We start from the raw sequence: 24,177 nt of genomic DNA, 5'->3' as shown, positions 1-24,177 counted from the left end.
ATAGCTAACTTCATTCTAAAACATGGAAGGTGGGAAGGATTATATAGGATAGAGATAAAGGAAGAAAGGCAGCTCGACTAATTCTATTTTTTGCAACAAAGGATCAAGAAAACAAAAGCCCAAATCTTTATCATAAACTACTGGGTGCCAGACTCGTAAAATTTTTAGGACTTTTGAGGCATTACTAATAAGCTAAAAGAAACCAGGTCAGTGTAGAACAGTCTTGAGACCCCATCACAAACAATAGTGTCCCTTCCTATACCCTCTGATGTGACTGGTTGGTAGAAAAAAAAATTCTCTCCATTTGACTGCGAATGAAGCTCACAGAAGAAACATTTCCTTTGACCCCAGCCCCAGCTTCATCCAGTGCTTTTGATTCACTCAGGGCCAGGGCCCTGGGGCCCACCTCAGGGGTGAGACTTCTCTTCCCCCTGCATGAAGGAAGCAGTGTTGAAAGCAAAGTATTTGATTTCAAGAGAGGAAGGCCTGTTCTCAAGGCCTAAACATTTAACTGTAAAATGTGTAAACGGTGCCATGGAATTCTGGCTGTGGTATGTGTCAAGCTAAGAAGGCAACATGCCATCTTGCCACTCTGTGTTACACAGAGGTACAGAGAGGCTGAGATAGATAAACACATACAGAACATTGTTCATTGTGATATTCAAATAAGGGAGCCACTCGGAGAACTTCTCTGCTGCTGAAAAATTAGAGCTACCATTGTATAAAAGCCATAGACTTTTGGCTTGATATCATCATCAGTTAAGCCATGGTTATAATAATTTGTTGCTGGAAATGTATAAAGATAAGGGAGTACCTTGTTTTTCCACTTGACAAGTTTCTGAAAATGTGGAAAGTATTTTGTAAGCAAAGTCATACTAGGCATATCACTATTTTAATATTTTTTCTATAGCACTTACTACTTTCTAGTATATAATTCACTTATTTGTTGCATTTATTATTTATTGATTCTTTCCCTCCTATTACAACACACAGATCTTTGCCTATAGTGGCTGCTGCCCCCGCTGTGGTTGTTGGCCCAGGACCCAGCTAAAATTTCACACCCAGGGCTTCCTACTCCACATCTGCGTCTCTTTCTTTACCATTCCACCCTGCAAGCCTAGGTGCTAACCCTAACACTTCATTATCGTAAAGGCATTACAGGGCTATTTAGTCCCCAAACAGAGAGGAGGCTCTCCCTTTTACCAACCCTTCCCTGCAACCACCAGCCCAGGTTAGCATGATGTTCCCCCACACAGACATGCCCTGATTTACTATTTCGATCTCAAAATTTTTCAACAACTAATACTTATTGAGCACCTACTATGTGCAAGGTACTGTCCTGGGTGCTTGGGTTATAAACAGACAAAGTAGACAAAAATTCTTGAATTAATTCAACTAATATTTCTTAAGTACCCATTGAAATTGATCCTGTATGCAATGTCTCTCTATAAATTTACCCTATATGTCTAACTCTGTGCTTATAATCAATCCCACATTAAAATCTCAACCTGACACTAATTTCTGATGTTTGCCTTTAAGATAAGCAGACAATAGGGCTTATAATACTCCATATATTTGTTAAAATATCTTACTTCACACTTATTATAAATGAACAGGTGCTCACCTCCCATACGGCCTTGAGGAAAAAATCATTGAGTGTAAATATCACAGGTTGTACAAATCTCATCATCACTTTAAGGAGACTCCTCACACTCCCAAAGTAACCAAAAAGCCAAAGTGAATTATTACAGAATTCTGGAATAAATTTCCTAAACCTTTCAGCAATCTCTGCCAGTCTGTTTCCATCTCACCATTCTGGTCCATGATCCACCCATACGGAGACTCTCGCCCAGGCAAACCATTGGACGTTTTTAGTTGGAGTGTAATTTATGTGCCAAGTCATAATAACTATCTCGAAAATATTATGAAAAGTCAATATAATGAAAAGCTTTCCCTTGTCTCATTCTTGAAATTCTTCTCCAGCTTAACCCAATTGCATGAGTCACTTAGAGGCCTTTAAACAAAATGAAATCCTAATGACGTCTCTGCCATGAATAATTAATTGTTCATGTATAATCTTCTCAACAAAATCCATTCTCATTAGATTAGAGGTTTCCTTGAGATGCGTGAGTTCATTATGGACATTTTTACCTCCTTCTTGTATCTTTCTTTCTTTGTCCATCTTATCTGTGTCTGTGATCTGAGATTCCATCACCCTGGCAGCCTTTCAAAGAGGAAGAGTTAGAAGGCATTTAAAGCCCTTTGAGAAGTGGTCAAATGTCTTACTGTTTCAGAACACAGTGGCTTAAATGAGAGAGTAAACAATAGATAGTGAAGAACTAAACTTACCATGGTAAGGAAGGGTAGTTTGCTCTTCCAGTGGGAAACAAGGGGAGCAGGGTAGATATGCTTAGCCATCTTCTTAGAAACTCAGCATTTTCATCCATGAGTCTTCTGTCTTCATGGGAAAATCTTGATGGTCGAAAAGCCTTGGGAAAAAAAAAACATAATAAAGTCTTATAATTTCTTTTCAGATGATGGAATGCAAGGTCATAAACACAATGGGAGAAATTTTAGAGGTCATCTTCCACTCATTTGACAAAGAGCTGAATGCTGCCATCTGTTACAGTTCTAGCCACTGGACCATAATGAACCTTGTCCCTAACCCCTTCACAATCTTGCCTTTCCACTCTTCCCTCCTCCAGCTTCACACACAAATGGGTTCGATTCTTCCAGCTGTATTGCTAAATTGAATGAGATTTATCAAATCCATGTCTGAATTTTTCTAACTATTCTAGAAGAAGAAAAGGATCTCATCTCCAACTTCAAACACATACTATGTCTATTTTCCTCCTAAACATAAGATATACACATTGGATGATGCCTAAATTATCATTGTTGTTCACAGTAATGGTCTAAAGAACACTTAGACATAAGACAGACTTGGCAGATACTAGGCACAGGGCTTTTTGTTTCACAGTTTTTTAATATAACTATATTTGTTCAATAGACAAGATTTTGTATTCTGTCCTTTATTCAGCTAGCATATCATATGCATTTTTGAGGTTACGAACAGGCTTTACAACCATCATTTAGAAAAGCTGAGTGACATTCCTTGGGTGGACACACTCTACTTTAACAAACCATGTTCTTTTCTTTCCATTTTTCATTATTATTAATGATACTGCAATGAGCAACATCTTTCTGCATAAAATTTTTCCAATATTTAGTATTATTTTCTACAGGTTCAGCTCTTAGAAGTGTAACTACTGAATTAAAGGATAATATTTAGGTTGTTGAGATATATTGTGAAAGACTTTCCCAAAACACTACTCCAATTTATACTCCTACCTATCCTATTCAAATTAACAGGATCAATTAACTTTCAATTCAAGGTGGTCAACAATGTACAGTAGGTGACTTTAGATGTTTATTGTGAAAGGCATCTTACATTCAGAAAAATATATAACATATATGCAGTTTAAAGAATAATAATAAAATTAACACTCATGTACCCATCACCTAGTTTAAGGAATAGAATATTATGAATACCTTAGAAGCCCCCTTCGTATATTGTAGCACCTACAGACAGATCTCATAATCTCATTCGCTTAAAATGTATATACAGACACATACCATTATATTCCATTCACATCACAGTCCATGCAGCCTAAGGAACTCTCCTTGATGTAATTTTGGGGCGTTTCCATTTTACAATTTTGCCATTTGGACTTTTTTTTCTGCCTCTAGTCAAGTATGACAAAGAAAAGAGACAGCATGGAGAACTCACATCTGTTTTTAACTGCCTTTCTCAAGAAGTGACACATCTCTGCTTTCTTTGTGAGAACTGCCACATGGCCTCAACTTTACCGTAAAGGAGGTTGGCAGATGTGGCCTCTCTTTATACCCAAATGGTGCTGCCCATCGCATACAGCCTCCGCAACAGCACCCTTCCCCAAGAGACAACCCCTTCCTGACTTTCGTGGTAATCACTCCCTTGCTTTTTTTTAGAGTTAAAAAAAAAAAAAATGCCTGGGAAGCGCAAACCTAATTGTGTGAGAAAAGTACACAAAATCATATTCATTCTAGACAGTCTATTGTTGATCGAATTCTCAAATTCATTCCTTCTTTCATCATTTTTTTAAAAATTACTGCCTTCTATATGTAAAATCTAGAAGGAAAGATACAATTAATTTTCATGATAACATATACTATTGGCTCCATCTGTCCATCAGCAAACTTCCCTCATGAGAAAATTCTAACTGTAATCAAGGAAGTAACTATCTCCCAAGAACTCCTGGGAGAAAAAGCTGATTGTAGGGCTGGGGCAGGACACACACAAGATGAGCCTGCAGCACCTTGTTATGCCAGGAGGTAAGGGAAGAAAGAAAAGAAAAGAAAAATCCCAGTGATGGGAATATGTCAAAGGGACACAGGAGCCAACTAAAGGCACTCACAATGGTCAAAGCTGGAACAATTTGAGCAACAAAATAAAGTAGTATTGGATTAAAACCCAAAGTATAAAATAGGTAAAGATCCATGAGGCCAACGGACATAAATAAATGATTGGAAAGATAAATGGGAGAGAAGAGACAAATCTTCCATGTGGAAGAATTCTAAATAATTTATGTAGATACTCCATCTACAAAGTGGTAGGGCAGAATTCCCTACTATTTAAGTGTGAGCTGTACATGGTGACTTCCTTACAAAGAGCACAGTATGGAAAGGGAGTAGCTTTACAGTGAAGAAATCTGACAAACACTACCTCAACCAGGTGATCACAGTTAACGTCAAGAGTGATAAGTCATGTTGATAGTATGTACTCTTGATATGATGTGAAGAAAAGGGCAATTTACCTCTGTGATCATCCCCCAAAACACACAAAACCCTAGTCTAATGAGAAAGACATCAGACAAATCCCAAATGAGGGACATCCTACAAAATACCTGACCAGTACTCCTCCAACTGTCAAGGTCATCAAAAACAAGTGAAGTCTAAGAAACTATCACAGCTAAATAATTATAATGTGATATCCTAAGAATATCTCATTTTCTGGAATAGAAAAGGGGCATTAGGTAAATATTAAGGAAATCTGAATAAAGTATGGATTTTAGTGAATAACAACAAATTAATATTGGTTTATTAATTGCAATAAATGTACCATACTAGCGTCAGCTACTAATAATGGGGGAACCTGGGTACAGGGTACATAGGAACTCTCTGCACTATCTTTGCAATTTTTTCTGTAAATCTAAAACTGTTTTAAAATTAAACATTCATTTTTTCAAGTTAAAGAAGCTAAAGGAAAAGATCAAAAGAAACATCAAGCAATCATGGCCACTTTTATCTACGTGCTTGAGTCTTAAACAGCAATAATTAAACCCCTGTAATAAGAGCTGAGGACTGAAGAAAAGTGTCTCCCAAGGGAACTGTGATGTAAGGCATGAGGCAGAGGGTGTTCTCTCACTACCAAAAACTGTCGTCTTATTGGTGGGTTTTCTGTGAGTTTGTCCAAAGTAGAGGCTGTCAAAAATTTAAATGACCCTTGCCTGAAAAATAACGGTCTGATTCAACCACCAGGAGTCAACTCTGGACACAGGAAGAGAGTGAGACAATGCTTAGCTCCCTCAGGAGCCATTCGCCTCTCTGACGCCCCCCACAGCACTCTTGTGGCATCTGCACAAGTGGTGGTTATCCTCTGTATTTTTCTGTATGTTTGAAATATTCCATAATAATATTAAGGTCATGTTTTTCTAGATTTTTTTTTCCTATTGAATCTTCAATTTTGAAATAATCCAGGCAACAAACTGCAAAACTAGTACACCCTTCACCCAGCTTCCCTAAATGTTAACATTTTACATAGCTGTAGTACAGTGATCAAAACCAAGACATTAACTTTGAAGGAATACTATTAATTAATCTACAAACTATCTTCAAATGTCACCAAGTGCCCCACTAATGCCCTTTTTCTGGTCCAGGATCACACTTCGCATTTGGTTGCCACGTCTCCAGTCCGGGCCAGTTCCTCTCTCTTTGTCTTTCATACCCTTAACACTTTTGAACAGAGTTTAAAACAGTTAAACCCATGGAGTTTATGGCAATCTCCCCAAAACAGTTTTATTGAAGGCAGCTCTTCAGACCATTGCCAGCACATCAGGGAAGAGCCATGATATGCGTTCTTATCTGAGATGATTCTCTCACCTCAAGCAAATCCCCAGAAGGAGCAAGAGGAGGATAAGGAAGTGGCTGAAAGGGGCAGGACTGTCCTGCACCAGGATTACAGACAAACTGAGTTTTTAAATCGAAGTTCTCCTGAGCCTCTACCCCAGTGCCAAGTTCCTAGATGCCCACAAACCTTGCCTCATTTGCAGGAACTTCTGAGGTAGGGAGGCCCCACTGTGGGTAAGTGCGTGCCCAAGTCCACTCACCAGGGCTTGGTGAAGTTCAACCCAAAACTGTCTGAGAGAGGGGCAGGCTGTCAGTACCGTGCATCCTGGAGCTGACTGGGGGCCACAGGCTCCAGCCTTCCCCGAGGTGAGCATAAAGATCAGACTGTCAGGGCCAAGAGAGGGGTTCCTCTCTCTCATGCTTTCTCATGCTACTGTGAAGTAACATCCTTTTTTTTTTTAATAATATTTTTTTATTATATTATGTTAGTCACCATACAGTACATCCCTGGTTTTTGATGTAAAGTTCGATGATTCATTAGTTGCATATAACACCCAGTGCACCATGCAATAACATCCTGCCCACAGGGCCCCCAAGCTCTGAGTAACCGTCCTCTAGGACTCACAGCAGCAGAGATATGCGGTGGGACATCACCATCTAGTGCTGAAATAAGAAAGTGCAACAATGCTAATCCCTGCCTCTGTGGTCCCTGTTATGGCGGGCATAAAACTAGTTATTTAGCAGAGGTTCACAACCTTGAAGAAGCAACATGCCAAGATTTAATTAGTTGACTAATTTCATAAGATGACAAGCCAATGTGGTTTATTGGGCAGCGAGATTTTGGAGTCAGATGGACCAGGAGAGATCCCTTCTCTGTTCGTCTTCAAGGTGGCTTGTTCAGCCTCTGAATGTTGCTGACCCTTATTTGCCTCATATTGAAAGTGAGGCTAATAGTAGTTACATTTAATGTTGTTATAACAGACCTCAATGAGCAATGGGTTCACAGTAGGCCCCCAATAAATATGTATTCCCTCTCATGCTCCTCTCTAACCCCTTGTGCACAATTTCCATGACAACCTTGAGTTATTGAAATGGAAGAGACAGTTTATGAGAGGTATGATAACATTTATCCAAAAAGCCAGACACGTTGTAAAATCCAGAAGCCATACTGCATAGTGCTTAGAGCAGACGCTGTGACAGGCAACTGCCTTGTTTTGAATACCAGCTCTGCTGACTGCTGATTTTTCCATCTGCAAAATAGAAACGGTAATAAACATACCTACATCCTGGGGTTGTTGTGAAAATTAAAAGAATACATGCAAGGAACTTAGATGAGTCAACATTTGAAGAGTGTGATCTATTATTAATAATATTTCTTAATGTTGCTGACCCAAAAATGCCGGGCTGGGAGTGGGGAGGCCCAGAGCCAGCGTTTATTTGATTTATAAAAAGAAAATGTTACATGTTACGTTTCTTGTCCTTTCGAATGCTGCTACTCCATCCCGTGTTTTCCCGTAAAACACACACACACACACACACACACACACCCCTGCACTCTATCTTCAGATAGTTACTTTGAGTCTGGTCCTTCTTGACTATTAGCTTCCTGAGCCAGACCAAGATGCAGCAGGGCCTGGGCAGCCTATCTGGGCTTCATAAACAACCCAAACCCCTCAGAGAGCTGCACTTTCCTCGTAAAGTGAAACTTCTATCACTATGAAATATCCCTCTTACTCCAGTAATGCTTCTTACCTTAATGTCTGCTTTGGATACCAAATACACCAGCTTCCTCTTGGTTCATAATTGCATGGCAAGGCTTTTTCCACTCTTTTACTTTCAACCTTCCCATATCCCATACTTCAGGTTTGTTGTTTTTAAGTCTCATAGAATTAGGTTTTGTTCTTTATCCAGGCTGGCAATATTGTCTTTTAATTGTAATATTTAGTCCACTTATGCATGATGTATAAATATTGAGGCATTCAGGCTTAAATCTACCTTCTTACTGTTTGCTCCATTTGTTCCCATCTGTGCTATGCTCCTTTTTTCTCCTTTCTTGCCTTCTTTTGAATTTTTAAAATGTCATATTCCCCTTCCATCATATGTTTGGTTTACATTTTAATTATTCTTTTAGTAAATACCATAGAAATTAAAATATACACCCTGCTTTATTAATTCCTAATATAAATTAGTGCCCTCAACATTTCCATTTCCAAGACAATTTAAGGACCTCGGGATATTCAATTCCATTTACCTCCCATCAGACATATAGGCTACTTCTGTAGTTCATTATACATGTAAGACCCCATGAAGCATCAAATTCCTATTTTATGGCATTATCTTTTTAGATTTATACACATATTTACCTTTCCATTGCTTTTCGATTCCTTTCTGCACCTCCAAGTGATCTGTGACCATTCTCCTTAGCTCAAACACGCACTAGTATTTTCTTTTGGTACCTTTGGTACTTTCAAATGGTGACAAAGTCTATCTTCATTTGCCTGAAAATGTCTTTTTGAGGGATATTTGTGTTGCATATAGTCTCCCAGGTTGGCTGTTGTTTTCTTTAAGCTCTTTGAAAATATCACCTATTAGGCTTACTTACTGTTGCTTCCTCAAAAGTTTTCGTCTGGCTACTTTTAAAATTTGTCCTTTTTTTTTCAGTTTTACTAGAAAGTAATTTTATCTTGCTAGGAGGTTAATAGCATTTCTTACATCTGTAGCTCAATATCTTTCATCAATTTTGGAAAACTCTTAGCCATTGTGTCTTCAAATATTGTGTCTGCTCTATTCTCCCCCATTCCCTCTTCAACGGTCTGGATATTTGCTGAGCTTTGGGTTCACTAATTCTCTTTTAAACCGTGACCATCAAAGCCATCTACTGATTTTTAAATTTTAGCTATATTATTTTTCATTTCTAGAATTTCCTTTTTATGTGATTTCCAGGTCTCTGCTGAAATTCCCCCTTCTTGTCATTTACTTCCTTGAACATTTTTTTATTTGTTTTTATTTGAGTATAGTTGACATGCAATGTTACATTAGTTTCAGGTGTACAACAGATTGGTTCCACTTCTCTATACATTACACTCTGCTCACCACAGTGTAGCTACCATCTGTCACCACGCATTATTACAATACCATTGACTATATTCCCAATGCTGTACATTTATCCTTGTGATTTATTCATTCTATAACTGGAAGCCTGTGTCTCCCTCTCCCCTTCACTCATTTTGCCCATGCCTCTACCCACCTCCACTTTGGTAACCGTCGGTTTGTTCTCCGTATTTATAGGTCTGATTCTGCTTCTTGTTTACTTATTCATGTCTTTTTAGATTCCATGTATAAGTGAAATCATATATCTTTCTCAGTCTGACTTATTTCACTTAGCATAATAGACTCTGGGTCCATCCATGTTGTCACAAATGGCAAGATTTCATCCTTTTTATGGCTGCATAATATTCCTCTGTGTGTGTGTGTGTGTGTGTGTGTGTGTGTGTGTGTGTGTGTTCCATATCCTTTTGTCTATCAATGGACACTTAGTTGCTTCCATATCTTCACTATTATAAATAATGTTGCAATAAACATTGCATATATCTTTTCAAATTAGTGTTTCCATTCTCTTTCGATAAATACTCAATAGTGGAATTATTGAATCATTTGGTATTTCTCATTTTAATTTTTTGAGGAGGCTCCATACTGTTTTCCACAGTGGCTGCACCAATCTGCATTCCCACCAGGAGTGCACCAGGGTTCCTTTTTCTCCACATCCTCACCAACAGTTGTTGTTTCTTGTGTTTTTTATTTTAGACATTCTGACAGGAATGAGGTGATAGCTCAATATGATTTTGATTTGTATTTCCCTGATGATTAGTGATGTCGAACATCTTTTCATGTGTCTGGCCATCTGGATGTCTTCTTTGGAAATACGTCTATTCAAGTCCTCTGCCCATTTTATAACTGGACTGTTTTTTAGTGTTGTGTTGTATGAGTTCTTTATATATTAGGATATAAACCCCTTATCAGATATATGATTTGCAAATAGCTTCTCCCATTCAGTAGATTGTCTTTTGTTTCATTGATGGTTTCCTTACCTAGGTTAGGGAAATTTTCAGTTATTCCTTCAAATAATTCCTTCAAATAATAGTTTTCTGCCCTTTTTTCTCTTTCTTCTCTTTCTGGGACCCCTATAATGTGAATGTTTGTTCACTTGCTGTTGTCTAAGAGATCCCTTAACCTATCCTCATGTTTTTTATTCTTTTCACTTTTTGTTATTTAGCTTGGGTGCTTTTCATTACCCTGTCTTTCAGATTGCTAATCCATTCTTCTACATCTGCTAATCTGCTGTTGATTCCCTCTGGTGTACTTTTTATTTCAGTTTTGTAGTCTTCAATTCTGATTCTTTTTTATATTTTCTATCTCTTTACTGAAAGTCTCACTGGGTTCTTCCACTCTTCTCCCCAGGTCCCAGGGCTCTCCATGCAGCGGGTGCCCTGAGAGGGCAGCTAAGGCTAAAGTGAGTGCAAGCCGGGGTGTTCTGAGGCTCTACACACATAGGGCACTTTGGCACAACAGCCGAAGCTGAAGTGGGTGTTATCTAGGGTGTTCTGGGGCTCTCTATGTAGAGGCTGCCCTGGCAGGTTAGCTCAAACTGAGCCAGGGGATAGGCCAGGAGGTCCTGGGCCTTTCTGCACAGTGGGAACAGGCAAAACAACTAAAGGTGGAGTGGGTGCAAGCCAGGGTATCCCGGGGCACTCTGCACGCTGGGCACCCTGGCAAGACAGCTGAAGCAGAAATGGGTGCAAGCCATGGTGTCCCGGGGTGCTCGGCTCAGGGAGGACTCTGGCCTGACGACAGGAGCCAAAGCCAGCGCAAGTGGGAGTGTTCCGGGATGCTCCGCACAGGCGGCGCCCTGACAAGGTGGCTGGAACTGATGTAGGCACGGGCTAGGGGCTCCCAAGCACGTGGCTCTAGGGGCACCCTGGCAGGGCAGCTAGATCTGAAGGAGACGTCAGCGGGAAGGTTCTTGAGCGCTCTGTGCAGGGGTTGCTCTAACAAGCCACCTGAAGCCCAAGTGGTGTGGGGCTGGAGCATGCCAGGGTGAATGGCGCCCCCGTCACCTGGGCAGGAAGGCTGGAGCCCTAGTGAGCACTACTCAGTGGCGTCCCAGTGTGCAGCGCCCTGGGGCCGCCCTAGAAGACGGCTGGGGCTGGGGCTGGGGCTGGGGCTGGTGCAGGCCGCGGACCCGGGCTCACGAAGCCGGCAGGCGGGTTAGGGCGCCCGGCCCGTGCACCGCTCTGCGCTTTCAAGGTGAAGAAGGAAAGCGGACCCACAGACCCCCTTCCACGCCAGAGAAGTCCAGCGGCTCTCCCGCCTGTTGGCGGAGTCCTAGAGCAGACTTTTCTATGCTAGTCGCTCTTTTAAACTCCTTTTTCCCTGTGCCCCTGGACAGAGGGGTCTGCTCCCAGTTCCTCAGGACTAGCCCTCCCCGTCGCCGTTAGCGGCGCTGTCGGCGTGGGGTTCCCTCCTTACCTTGTCTCTGGCTCTCTTGCTGTTCTCTTTTGCGTTCTCTCTTTTTTGTGCCGAACCTGTTGAGTGGGCCCTCAGTTCTTCCTCAGGAGGAGCTGCTCTGTAAGTAGGTGAAATTTGGCGCCTCCGGTGGAGTGAGTTCTGGTTCTCCCTAGGCCGCCATCTTGGACCGGAACCCTTAATTCCTTGAACATTCTAATCCTAGCTATTGTTAAGGTCTGTCAGATAAGGCTAAATATCTGAATTTTCTGAGGGTCTGTTTCTATTCACTTTTTCATTTTAGTCAAATCTTAGGTTTCTGTATTCTTAGTTAACTTTTATTCATGAAAAGACTTCAAAACAACTATAGAGAAATTTGAGAAACGCCTGATGTTATCTTCCTTCCGTGGGGATTTATTTTTGCTTCTGGCTGTTACTAGGTTTGGTGCAAATTCCTACATTCAGTTAGGGGCTGAGGTGATTTGAGACTGGGCTTCAGTCCCTATGAGAACAGGCCCATTTCCAGTTTGTGTACTGGAGGGGTAGGTAGCCCTTTTGGGTCCCAATAGAAAGCCTGGGGTGTTCAAAAGCACTTTCACTCGTTGCATCGTGGACTTTAATTTTTGTTACCTATGAGTCTCCCCAAAATTTTTGCGCAGCTTCCCAGCCACTACGCTTGAATGAACAAGGCTTTGAGGTGGGAAAAAGTGGCACCAAATGTAGGTCGCATCTGTCTGGAAAACTGGCCTTTGCTTTCTTGATAGCTCTCTGATGTCTTAATAGATACACATGCTCTAATTTTCTAGTTTTCTCAGCGGAAGGGTTGGTGCAAAACAGGCTAATCACCCATTGCTAGAAGCTGAAGTCTCCACGTGCCTTACTTGAATAATTAATTTTAAAGAGTTCAAGTTCTGATGTAAAATAGACAAGTTCAAATCTTGACTCTGTCACTTACTAGCTATGTGACTTAGGTGAGCTATTTAACTTCTTTGAGTCTTAGTGTCCTCATCTAGAAAAACAGAAGTAACAGCAGCACCCACCTTGAGTTGTTTTAAGGATTTTTTTTTTTTTTTTTTAGATGCAGGTAGAGCACAGAGCCAGGAATGTAGCAAATATTCAAATGTTATTCAAATGTAATAAGTTTTCAAAGTACTATAATAATTTGTATTATTAATTACATAAATTAACACAAAACAGCTGCTTTTCTCCAATGCACTCTCTGTGAGGAGTGGTAACTGGTAAAGACCCAACACAGATCTTAATTTTTCCAATTTTCCTGTGGCTTTGGAACCCTTGGATAGAATGGCTCACTGTACCGCATGAAATAGTTTACACAGGTATTGGTATGTTCGTTTTGGAAAGTAGATCAATTGGAGTAAGAGAATTTAGCAGCAGGATCAAGGAAGTAAGCTTTGCAAAAAGACTCAGGAAATTAGCCCTCCTGGACTATGACCTCGAGGGTGTATCCAAATATAATGAGAGACAGTAACCACCACCATTTGCTCTGGAAAAGGGAGACGGATCTTCTGCTGTCCTCCCCATATTAGAGCTGAGCTGTCATTGTGCTGGGAAAAGCTTTCTGCTTACTATAACTCCTGGACACAGAGAAGCTCCGGGTGCTAAGGAACAAGAACCCGAACTAATTATTCTGGGCTCTCTTTATAAGAAAAGCCTTTATTTCAAATATTTCATAGTATTTTAATAAAAGGCTTACATTGCTTCACAACACATAAATTCAAGAAGCATTTTAAATGTCTTAAATGTTTTTAAATGCTACCATATTGTACACTTAAAAATCTGCTAATAGAGTAGATCTCATGTTCAATGTTCCTACCACGTAAAAAATTTCAAAAAAATGTTTAAAGTACTTTTAATTGTTGAAGTATTGAAACATCCAAATTATATTTATGTAAGATATAAAATACCAGAAGCATGCTTTGTACTCACCATGCGGCCAGTTTATTTCACTTTCCCAGGTTACAGTTAGAGCACATGATGCCACATGGGGAGGTGAGTCCAGCCACATTGGGACTCCCAGGAAAGATTCTGTGGTTGAGAACACCACATTCCAGAGCCTGGTGCAGTTTTGCAGACCCAGCAATGCAATTCCAGATATGACAGTCTGACTTATACCAGACTTACAGAAAGCTGATCTATAAACCAGCACACCTTAGTCTTTCCACAGTGAAGCAAAAACAGCCACTGGAACTACAGAACTGAGGATCCAAACACAGTATTTTCTCCCCTCATTTGAAAAGCCAAATTTCAATAGTGATGATGGAGCCAGAAAACCCAGTTAGAATAATGATGAATGATGGCATTGAATAATGTGTCATCAAACGATGGCGAGAATGGTCTCCAACTCTCCAGTCCTGAGGATCACCCTTTCCTTTTACCCACCTGACATAATCCGACCCTCTCGCCCATACTGTTTGTACAAATTCTAGTCTCTATTGTGATGTGGAAGGAACAGAAGTCCTAGGAAGTGTTTATATCCCACAAATCCTGGCTGTCGCTAGTCAGCATTTGGCCTAAAGACCAGTGTCTGGGCTTCTGTGCTGCTCTTTTGCCATCTGGAAACCATCTCTAAACTACCACAGACCCCTAGGCACCATCTGGCCCCAGTATGGACACAGCTCCTCCCTTAATCCTCTAAAGCACAGCTGACACTGGGCTGTAGGTTTTCACAAAGACTTACCAAAATTGAGCCTAACATGAGGGAATTAATAATGTGGGGAAATCATTAAAATCCAGCAACACATTCCAGTGTTCTTAGAATCCTTAGCCACACCCCTTCAGAGGGGGTGTCTATGACTAGCATTTTTCTCGTTAGCCCCAGTCTGCGACTAGGATACAGAGACCTGTTCATTTCCTCCACATGAGTGTCCCCTACAATGCTATTCCCTCTATGAATTCTATGGCTCCAAGTCTCCCATCTCTAGCTCCCAACAGAAGAAAGACCAATCTGTCTCATAATTATCTCTGCATTCTTACCCTACCCACCCATTCTGGTTTAGGATATGACCCATGAAGCATTTCTTGCAGCTTTGACAGTTTATTTATTTAGCTTTCAGGTTAAAATCCAGACCCTCCCTCTGGATGCACTCATTCTATCAGCCCTGAAACAAGCCATCCCTAATCATGACCCAAACAGTATAAAAATGTACTATAGCTCACCCTGTTGAACATCTATCAGTTCTAATTCTTTCCTGTTAAAACAATGCAATGAATATCTTAAAAGCTAAATCTCACACATGCACCATACCCTTTCTAACTCTTGCTGATTCAAAGGTTATGCACATTTTCAATCACTCATTCAGTATCGAACTAATTACTGGGCACTCTTCTAGGACTGGGGATATAACAGTAAGCATAAATATGTCCCCAACCTCATAGCCCTCATATCCTGTGGGAGAGACAAAAGGAAATAAACGTAAACTGCAATGGTGTAATCTGCAAAGAACAGTGCTACCAGGGAAAAGCTTCTCTACAGAACTGGCCATTAGCTGAGATCTCATGAATGATTAGTAAGTGTTAACAAGGAAAAAAAAAAAAAAAGGAAGAGACTGTGATGCAAGCAAAAAGAATAACAATTTTAAAAGTCCTGGGGCTGGAAGGAGAGAATACTAGAATTGGAAGACCAGACTAGCTAAAAAAGAGGCATTAATGGTGAGCACAGATTGAGAGGGTGCAAGGATCCAACCTTTCAGAACTTTGTAAACAGGTTAAGGAATCTGATCTTTATTCCAGAAACAATAGGATGACACTGAATGATTCTGTGCACACTTTGAAAATTTGATACTTGCTGGAAAGGCTATATACTATTTTATATTCCCCTAGAGCTTCACCTACACTGAGTATTATTATCTTAACAATTTGATAGTTTTAACTTGGGACTCATTACATCTGTTTCATATTTATTGCCCATATTTGTATCTGTTACAGACATGTTTGTGTGTGTCCCCCCCCCCCAATTCATGTTGAAATCCCAACCCCCAATGTGATAGTATTAGGAGATGGGGTCTTTGGGAGGTAATTAGGGCATGAGGGCAGAGTCCTCATGAATAGGATCAGTGCCCTTGTAAGAAGACATGGCAGAGAGCTTGCTTCTGCTCTGTTCTCTGCTGTGTGAAAATATAGCAAGATGGCCATCTACAAGCCAGGAGGAGGGCCCTCACCAGACACAGTTTCTGCCAGCACCTTGATCTTGGATTTCTCAGCCTCAAAAACTGTGAGAAATAAATGTTTGTTGTGTAAGCCACCCAGCCCAAGCTGACTAGAGAGTATCCTTGCCCATTTCCTACTGGGATATTATCTTCTTTTAACAAAATTTAAGACTTACTTATCTTTTTTCCCCTAATTGTTTGCCTTTTTCATTATGTATGTCAAAATATTATATAGATAGCAACCTTTTCTTTTAGGGATTCTGCCATAAAGGCATTTTGTCACCCCAATATTATAGAAGTATTTGTCTGTATTTTCTGTTAGTATTTGAATGTTCAGTTGCTCATATTGAATCATGATCTCTTGATTGACATCTATAAACAGAAACCTAATTTTACTTTTCGAAGGGTTAACCAGTTATCCCTTGAAATGTCACTTTTCTCATTATAAATAAACAACTTAGAAAATCATTTATGAATGTTTTCTTAATCTTCTGTTTTGTTCTATTATCTAATCATATATTATCAGATCAGTACCACATATAACTTTACAAAACATTTCATGCGAGATAAAGTTCTTGCACACAAAATTCTCCCATCCTCATTTGTCCAATTTTAATTTTTATCTACCCTATGAGAAACTTACTCCTTTCTTATAAAATACTAAATTGGCTTTCACAGGGATTTTTAAATAGACTATCAAGGTTTCAGACTGAGAACTAAGAGATACCCATCTGGAACACAAAGAGGTGAAAATGACCTTGAAGACTTCAGTAACCTTTCCCAACAACTACTGAAATTTACATCAATTTTTACATGTAATGGGTACATTACTGAAGGGTCTGAACAAATGTCCCATAAGACAGTTTACCATAATTGACCTTTTATTTAAAAAAATCACAGGGAGCAATTTCCAGCATATTTTATAAAAGTACTGCCTGTATCAAACATTTATATCACTATTAATTCCATTGAAGAGCTGCCTTTTTTTTAAGGTACTAATTCCAATTGATGGGATACATGCCCTTAAAATAGAAAGTTTCCATTATTTATCCAAATGTCAAAATTAAGATTATTGAGAAGTTTATTGCTTTATGGCTGGGCAAGATGCTGCTAGCACATTTTAGGTAAATAATATTCTTTATTAAAAACTATGAGGTCATTCTGTTTAAAACTTTCAGGATAATTCACAGAAAATAGATATATTTATTCAAATTATACACTGAAGGGCTGGGCTATTGGCTATAGACATTTATATGTGAAGCAGCTCTTTAAAGAAGTAAGACACACAAATAGATCTGCCTTGATATAATACACATAATTGAAATTAACAAAACCTGGAAGACCAATATTGTTATACTATGTTCTGTTAGAATCTTAAAAAAGAAATCACACATTTAGTAGTCCATTTGTGCTTAAAATATTCATATGCATGAGAAGCTTAAAGAAAAAACACCTCTGTACATGATGATGAAAAGAAAGTAATAAATTTTTTTGAAATTGCACTGTTATTTAAAACACTTTCCTAAAGTCAGACCCTCCTTTGTAGCTGGCACAGTTTTTCAGGTCTAATTGGCAACCTGGGGAGGCCCCTCTGGTATCAGTGAAGTAAAGAACGTGGTAATGAAAGACCAAGCTGATGCCATTAATCCAGGCCTTTGAACCGCACTGGCATCTTCACCTGCATCTTCTCCACTCTCGTCTTCAAGCCCATCATCCATAAGACGCTCCTTTCAAACAAAGCAAGAAACATACTCCTAAGGGATTTGAACAGTTAGCATTAACTCATGACAGAAAAAAGAATTAAATTCTTCCCTACAGAAAGGAATATGAGCATGTAATAAGGAAGTGGTACATATCGGGTCATTAGAAATCTTTGTTAAATCCAAAATTGATAAATTCCTCAGTATTCAAGTTTGAAGGGATAACTGCCAATTTAATTGAATAAATTCTCACCAGGTGCATAATTTTCTTTCTGGGCTATTTTCAGGTATCTTCCTGCTTAATTCTTTTTGTTTTTTGGGGGGTTTTTTGAGAGAGAGAGAATGCACGTGCGTACAGTAGGGAGGAGGAGAGGGAGAGACAGAGAAGCCTAAGCAGGCTCCCCACTGAGTGCAAAGCCCGACGCAGGGCTCTATCTCACGACCCTGAGATCATAACATGAGCCAAAATCAAGAGCCGGACACTTAGGCACCCAAGAGCCCCCTGCTTAACTCAAATATATGACTGACTCAGTATTATATTCTAAGTTCTCCCAGATAAAATCACACAAATTATATATGTTAACTTTTCCTCACGTGCCATTCCACAAAAACTTGTGGAATGCCCAAGATTCTTTTATCATATTGGTTCCTTACACTGCTGAGGAACATCTATTTTTGAAGTATACAAAAGCCTCATTAGCATACCATTTCTTCAAGTTCTAGGTTGTTTGCATTTTGCCCATCGTTGTTAACTTCGGCATTATTGTTGGGAGCCTGTTGCTGACCTCCTTCTTGCCTAAAAGGAAACCATCCAGCTTGGTGTCTGTTCAGTAAAATAAAGAGAAAAGAAAAGAAGTCACCACTGTTTTTATTTGTAATGCTGTAAAACATTAGTGTCCTACGACAGAAAAATTGTTTCAACTATAATAAATAAGAAGACCAAATTTTCTACTTTGGGCCAAGTACTGCCCCTCTCAAAGCAATGACAGCAAAACAGGAATGGTCTTAAGTCTAAAAATCTATCATAGGCTTTACCAGCTCTATGCTAGATATCTTAATATCTAATCTAGCTATCTTAATGTCCTAACATATTGAGAGTCATAACATCTTTTCCGTGATTTTTCAGATTGAAATTCAACTACATATTTCTTTGCCTCTTGGGGTAAAGGGGGCAAGAAAATGTCTACTTAGGAAAAAAAGTCCAACCTATTCCTATAGGTCTTACTATTGATAACTATAACTAAAAAGAACATCCTTATGCAATAGTGCATCAGACACTTCAAGTTCTAAATAATTGATAGAGCATATCTAAATGAATTAATAATTTTTACAAAAGACAGTAAAAGAAAAATCTGCTCGTAGACAGTTCCGATAACGTTCCTACTTTGCTTTTGGTACTAGATACCTGGAGTCCAAAACTCCTATTCCTTCACTCAACAGTCATGACAGACTACTATATGCCAAATTCTGTGCTGAACAGTTTTAGAAAGTAATTAAAAGAAACCACAGAAAGTTAACAAGCAACACTCACAAATAAACCAGCAGCATGGCTCCCATCACCATGATAAACCGACTAAAAGAAGAATAGAAGTATACAATGCTAAGGAGAATCGCAGCTCGTGAAAACGTGTACATCCAGTCTAGCCAGTCTCGATTGAAGTCTTCTTCATTTAGCACTGGACCTCCCTGTGCATTCATTTGAACATTCTCATTCATGGGTCGATTTTCTTGGGCCACTAGGTTTGGAGCTGGTGGGGGTTCTTCTCCAGGAACATGTGCCAGATTTAGAGGCTGTGAAGCAGCAGGCTGGGCTGGGTTGGCATTTGATGTGGCTTGAGCTGAAACTGCAGCTTGACTGAAATAGTCACCAAAATAAATATTAAAAAGAAAAGAAAACTTTATTATATACTCTATTGTATTTTGCAAAACGTCCTTGGGAGTTACATGTATTTTTTCATAAACCTACATGGAATATCACAACTCCCGTACCACATTTCTTAGGTAAGCACGAATCCCAGTGGAAAAGTGGAGCCAAGACTGATGGTAGGAGTGAGTAGCTGAAGAAAGGATGCTCCCTTAGCCTCACAGTCTAAGATGGCAGGGGAGAGGTGGAAGAGATAAGAAGGCCGTGGTAATCACTATCTTTTCTCTCTTTCATTAAATTACTTTATAAGGTAATGACCAAATATTTTTCCAAATCTTTTCACTAATGGTCCCCTTTGTTTTTCTACATGGGATGACTACCGCCACAGCTACTACCTCTCCCTTAGAGCCATGTTTTGAAAAATATGCCTAAAAATGTACATTGATCATTACCCTGTGTGTCCACTGTCAGTGATAAATAATTTGTATTTGTGTTTTAAGATATTAACTAGATCTCAGATAACAACTCCTCAACCCCAATCCTGACTTTTGGGAACTCCATCTGGGAACCACTGGAATAGGTACTCGTAAACCTATGAAGACTTGTGATCCCGAAGTTTGCTTATAATTAGATTGCTTGAAAGAATAAATTTTCCTATATGAGGCTCCCAGTAAAATGATAATATATCTGGGATTTGCTTTAAATTATCCAGCACAGGAGGGGCAAGTTCTAGAACAAGAATGCCATGATTTGATAAATGTTGAGGCTGGGTGATGAGTACACAGGGATTCATTTCACTATTCTATCTTTTCACATGCTGAAATTTTTCTACAATAAAATGTTTAAAAAGCCACATAGCAAAAAAAATAAAACAGAAGGTTCCAGGCTACGAAAGCCTATTTAATTTAGTATGCTTATAACTTGTATCTGTAGGGGGCTTTTAAGTTTCCAAAACACTTCCTACCTCACAGATATTCTGATTCATAGGTGAGTTATTTCATTAAAGGAGAGAACCTGAGGCTCAGAAGTTAAATAATGTACATAATATTGTGTGATTTAGTAGCAAGCTACAGTAAGCCCCACTTACCTTACACAGTTCTCAGGAGGTTATAAATGAGACAAGGGGTGTAAAGCATCTAGCACAGCACTAAGCACAAAGCAGTCACTCAGATAGGAACTATTACCACAGCAATAGGTAAGGCACAAATAGCCTGTTTGCAGCCAAGGGATCATGCAAGAGAACATTAGGATATGAGGTTCATAAAGCACATCAGCTTTATGGGGTATCCTTACTCCAGAGTAAGGATATGGATACAGCCTTCACACTGTAGGCAAGGGAACCATCAGATATTTGGGAGGATGACTGGCTCAACTTTGTGTTAAGCACATTAACCAGGCAGCAGGATGAAATATAATAAAGAGTCTAAAAGGAGAAAGAACAACTGCAGTAAAGTAGGTCCAAAATGAGAAAAGATCTGGGCAAAATACTGAAAGTAAGATATAGGGGAAGAACAAAAGTTAGAAACAACATATTAACCATCTTGGTTAACTGCTGGGTTCAGGGAGGATGAACAAGCAGAGACTATGTCACTAACAAAGAAGTCGGGAAAGAGCACACTTGTAAGAGGACGGTGGTGTCGAATCCGAACATCCTGAATTTAGAGGAAAGGCAAATTTCCCTATGGAAATCTGCCAGCAACCAGGATGAAGTACAGGAGATAAAGAATAGAGGTCATCCACAGAGAGCTAATGACTAAGGCCACAGAAGAAAGAAATCCAAGAGGACTGGTCCAGGATGGAATCCTGTCTTCCTTACCAGACTGTCATAAGGTACACAGCAAGTACACAGATATCTAACTAAACAAGCAATGTTACCATTTAGAAGAAGGGAAAAAATGAGCCATCAAGGACGCAAAATGAGTGATCAGAAAAACAGAAAGAATGAAGAGGATAACGAAATCACAGAAATAAGAGAACATTAAAGAGAAGCTAGAAATGTTAAATGAATGCATAAAAGTCCAGAAGAATGAAGGCTGAGAAGCTGTGCTCGGTGCTAAGATCCATGCTGACCAGAAGCAAGACTTACTAAAATGCTGACGGTCCAGAAACCGTATTAGCCCTATGTCAACACGAATCTCCCTGACATGGGATTCCCCTTCATTCAGCGTCCTATCTCTTCACGTAGATGTGCTGCCTTCCAATGAAACGTTCCTAAGTTTTCTCCTCTTAAGTAGATAAAATGTTACAGAAAGCATCTCAATGCTAAATGTAATTAGGGGAGAGAGGGAGAAACAGAGAATAGGTTTAGCTAATGTGAACTGGATGTGAACGCTTTTCTCTTTAGCCAAATAATTTAAAAGAAAGTATCTGCTGAAATGTTGGCAAATTCTTCTCCCAGTAATTTTTAAAAACCAATAAAATACATCAGTAAATGAAATCCCAAACCAACTCACCAAGGATGAAAAAGAAAATAAAGCAAGTAGCACACTAAGCAAAAAAACCGAACTCAGATTCACTTACTATTGCCTGTAATACTGATGAGCATACATCTGCTGCCACCACAGCATCTGCAGGGGGCTGAAAGCGGGATATACTGGGAATCCAGCTGGAATAGCTTGCCCCGGAAGCTGGTTATCCACATTTCTGCAATAAAGAGATAAAGAAATGCCCTTTCACGCTCTAGAAGTTGAAAGTGTTTCTCGGAATTTTCATTTCTTAAGTGTAAGCCATCCGTTGATAAAATATACTAAATCAAACTGAAAAGAAAAATACTTATTTTCAACATTCTTCAAATAAGATATTATGGCTTACATAAGATGACCCAGGCCCCAAATATATAGAACAACTAACATTTCAGTCCAATTTTAATAAGAAAATAAAGCAAATCACCCACAAAATGTGTGGCAAGCCTGAACATTTTCCTATCTTCTCATTTCAGCAGAAAAGGCCAAAAATACTTTTAATTACGTTTTAAGTACATTCTCCTTAAGAACCAAAAGCCCTAAAATAAACTTAATGACAAAATATTTTGAGGCATGGGGAACCTACCAAAACGATATTTTATAATTTGTAATATTATTAAAAACATAGCATCTATTAGCTATAAAATAAAAAACATTATAGAAATCAGTAAAATATTTTTTTTAGTTAAAAAACCAAGATTGGCAGAACATATTTATACATGCATTCTTAAAGTAGGTTAAATGCCTATTAACTCAATAAAATTTGTGAAAGGTCATATTTAAGTTCTCTATGACTCAGTTTCCTCACTTCTAAAATGGGGCTAATAATAGAATCTCCCTCATAAGATTGTTAGTCTGCACTCAATAAATGTTAGCTATTTTTATTTTTACTGTCCCTTAACCCTAAATCTGAATACAACTCCAAAGTGTGTAATGTGAGATTTCTAGAAATTCACATATATCAAGACAACTACAGGGATAAACATGTGAATAAATGCAGAATTGTGTATTTGCTAACTTTCCTTTTCTTCATATTACATGAATTTTATCTTTAGCTGATATAAGCTGGGTCTAACCAGAATGAGACAAAAATCATTAACAAATTCATGAATTTTTAATATGATATTGCAAAGACTGTTAATGTATAATTGGCAATAATTGATTTCACTGCTAACAGGATGAACTGGAATAAGGCTTTAAAAAACGATTTTACAAAATTAAATACCTTTAAAAATGTTCAGTTTACCCAACTGCCCAAGTAATTCTGCTTCTGAGAATTAAAAAAATACAAAATATGGGGGAAAAATTCACATCTCTGCCCTACCTAAATGATATTTTATATTAGCAATATTGTTAAAAACATAGCAGTTACTAGCTATAAAATAAAAAAATAAACATTATTAAAATCCGTAAAAAAAAAAAAAAAAGGAGGGGGAGGAGGGAGTAAAGGATCAGAACAGCTTTAAGAAACATCAACCAAATAAATGTAATCTGTGAACCTCTCTGAATATTGATTCAATCAAGACAACTATAAAAAGACATTTGAGATAATGAGGAAAAACTGAATACAAATAGGGTACTTGATGACAGTAAAGAATTTCTGAGTATTCTACTGGTATTTTGATTAAGATTTTCTTATAGTGCATATCTGTCATATCTGTTACAGATATCCAGTATTTACAGATGAAATGATAGGATATCTAGGAAAAAAAGGAGGAACAAGAGGGAATAAAGAATGGTTAACAGTTGTTGAAGCTGAGTGTTAGGTAAATGGGGGGTTCATTATAATATTTTCTGTACTTGTGAATGTTTAAAAAGTATAAGCAAATTTGGTGAGGAAACTGCTGTTATATTACCTGTGGGAGGAAATCACTTGATGACACAAGTTCTAACAGCTTTTTTTTTCCTTTTCAGATAGACTATACCAGTTAGTACTATTTGATAAAAACTAAACAACAGAAAAAAGGGGTGAGGGAAATTCACAGGAACACATGGAAATGGTTGAGTACAACAGAGATCGTGACAAAAACCAAGAACTTGAAAGACTTACATTCACAAACAAATACTCGAAAGCTATACAACAATACACTCATTAGTACATTTTTTAAGTTAAGAATTACAAAGGAAAGAAGATAAAAGGAACTGGAATCTTCAAAATTCAGGAACAAATTCTTTCAAAAAAAAACCTATGAAGTCAGCCCCATTTCCCTTACCACTCTATACAAATATGCAGCAACTGCAAGGAATCCCCACCTTGCTCCCAGAATATGCCTTCTCAAGACTCTCCACGCTTGCTTTGGTCAACCTGCTGAACT

At 38.8% G+C, this 24,177-nt stretch overlaps 1 protein-coding gene across 2 annotated transcripts in view; it reads right to left on the bottom strand.

The window, feature by feature from the left end:
• Positions 1 to 16,699: 16,699 nt before the first annotated feature.
• HERPUD2 (HERPUD family member 2) overlaps positions 16,700 to 24,177 on the bottom strand; it is a 29,006-nt gene continuing 21,528 nt past the window's right edge. Inside the window, exons 6-9 of one of the 2 annotated variants that reach the window (XM_040644107.1) lie at positions 21,921 to 22,043; positions 19,068 to 19,391; positions 18,242 to 18,359; positions 16,700 to 17,563 (exon numbers count right to left, since the gene is read on the bottom strand). In XM_040644107.1, coding sequence (XP_040500041.1) covers positions 17,402 to 17,563; positions 18,242 to 18,359; positions 19,068 to 19,391; positions 21,921 to 22,043 — 727 coding nt within the window. In that variant the 3' untranslated portion in view covers positions 16,700 to 17,401. Of the gene's footprint in view, positions 17,591 to 18,241; positions 18,360 to 19,067; positions 19,392 to 21,920; positions 22,044 to 24,177 lie in introns of both variants that reach the window. The other variant, XM_040644108.1, reaches the window with a different exon arrangement.

Source organism: Ursus maritimus, unplaced genomic scaffold (assembly GCF_017311325.1).
Source record: "Ursus maritimus isolate PB19 unplaced genomic scaffold, ASM1731132v1 scaffold_3, whole genome shotgun sequence".
Lineage (NCBI taxonomy): Eukaryota > Metazoa > Chordata > Mammalia > Carnivora > Ursidae > Ursus > Ursus maritimus.
The sequence above is the reverse complement of the archived record's forward strand: the minus strand, read 5'-3'. Positions and strand labels throughout refer to the sequence as shown.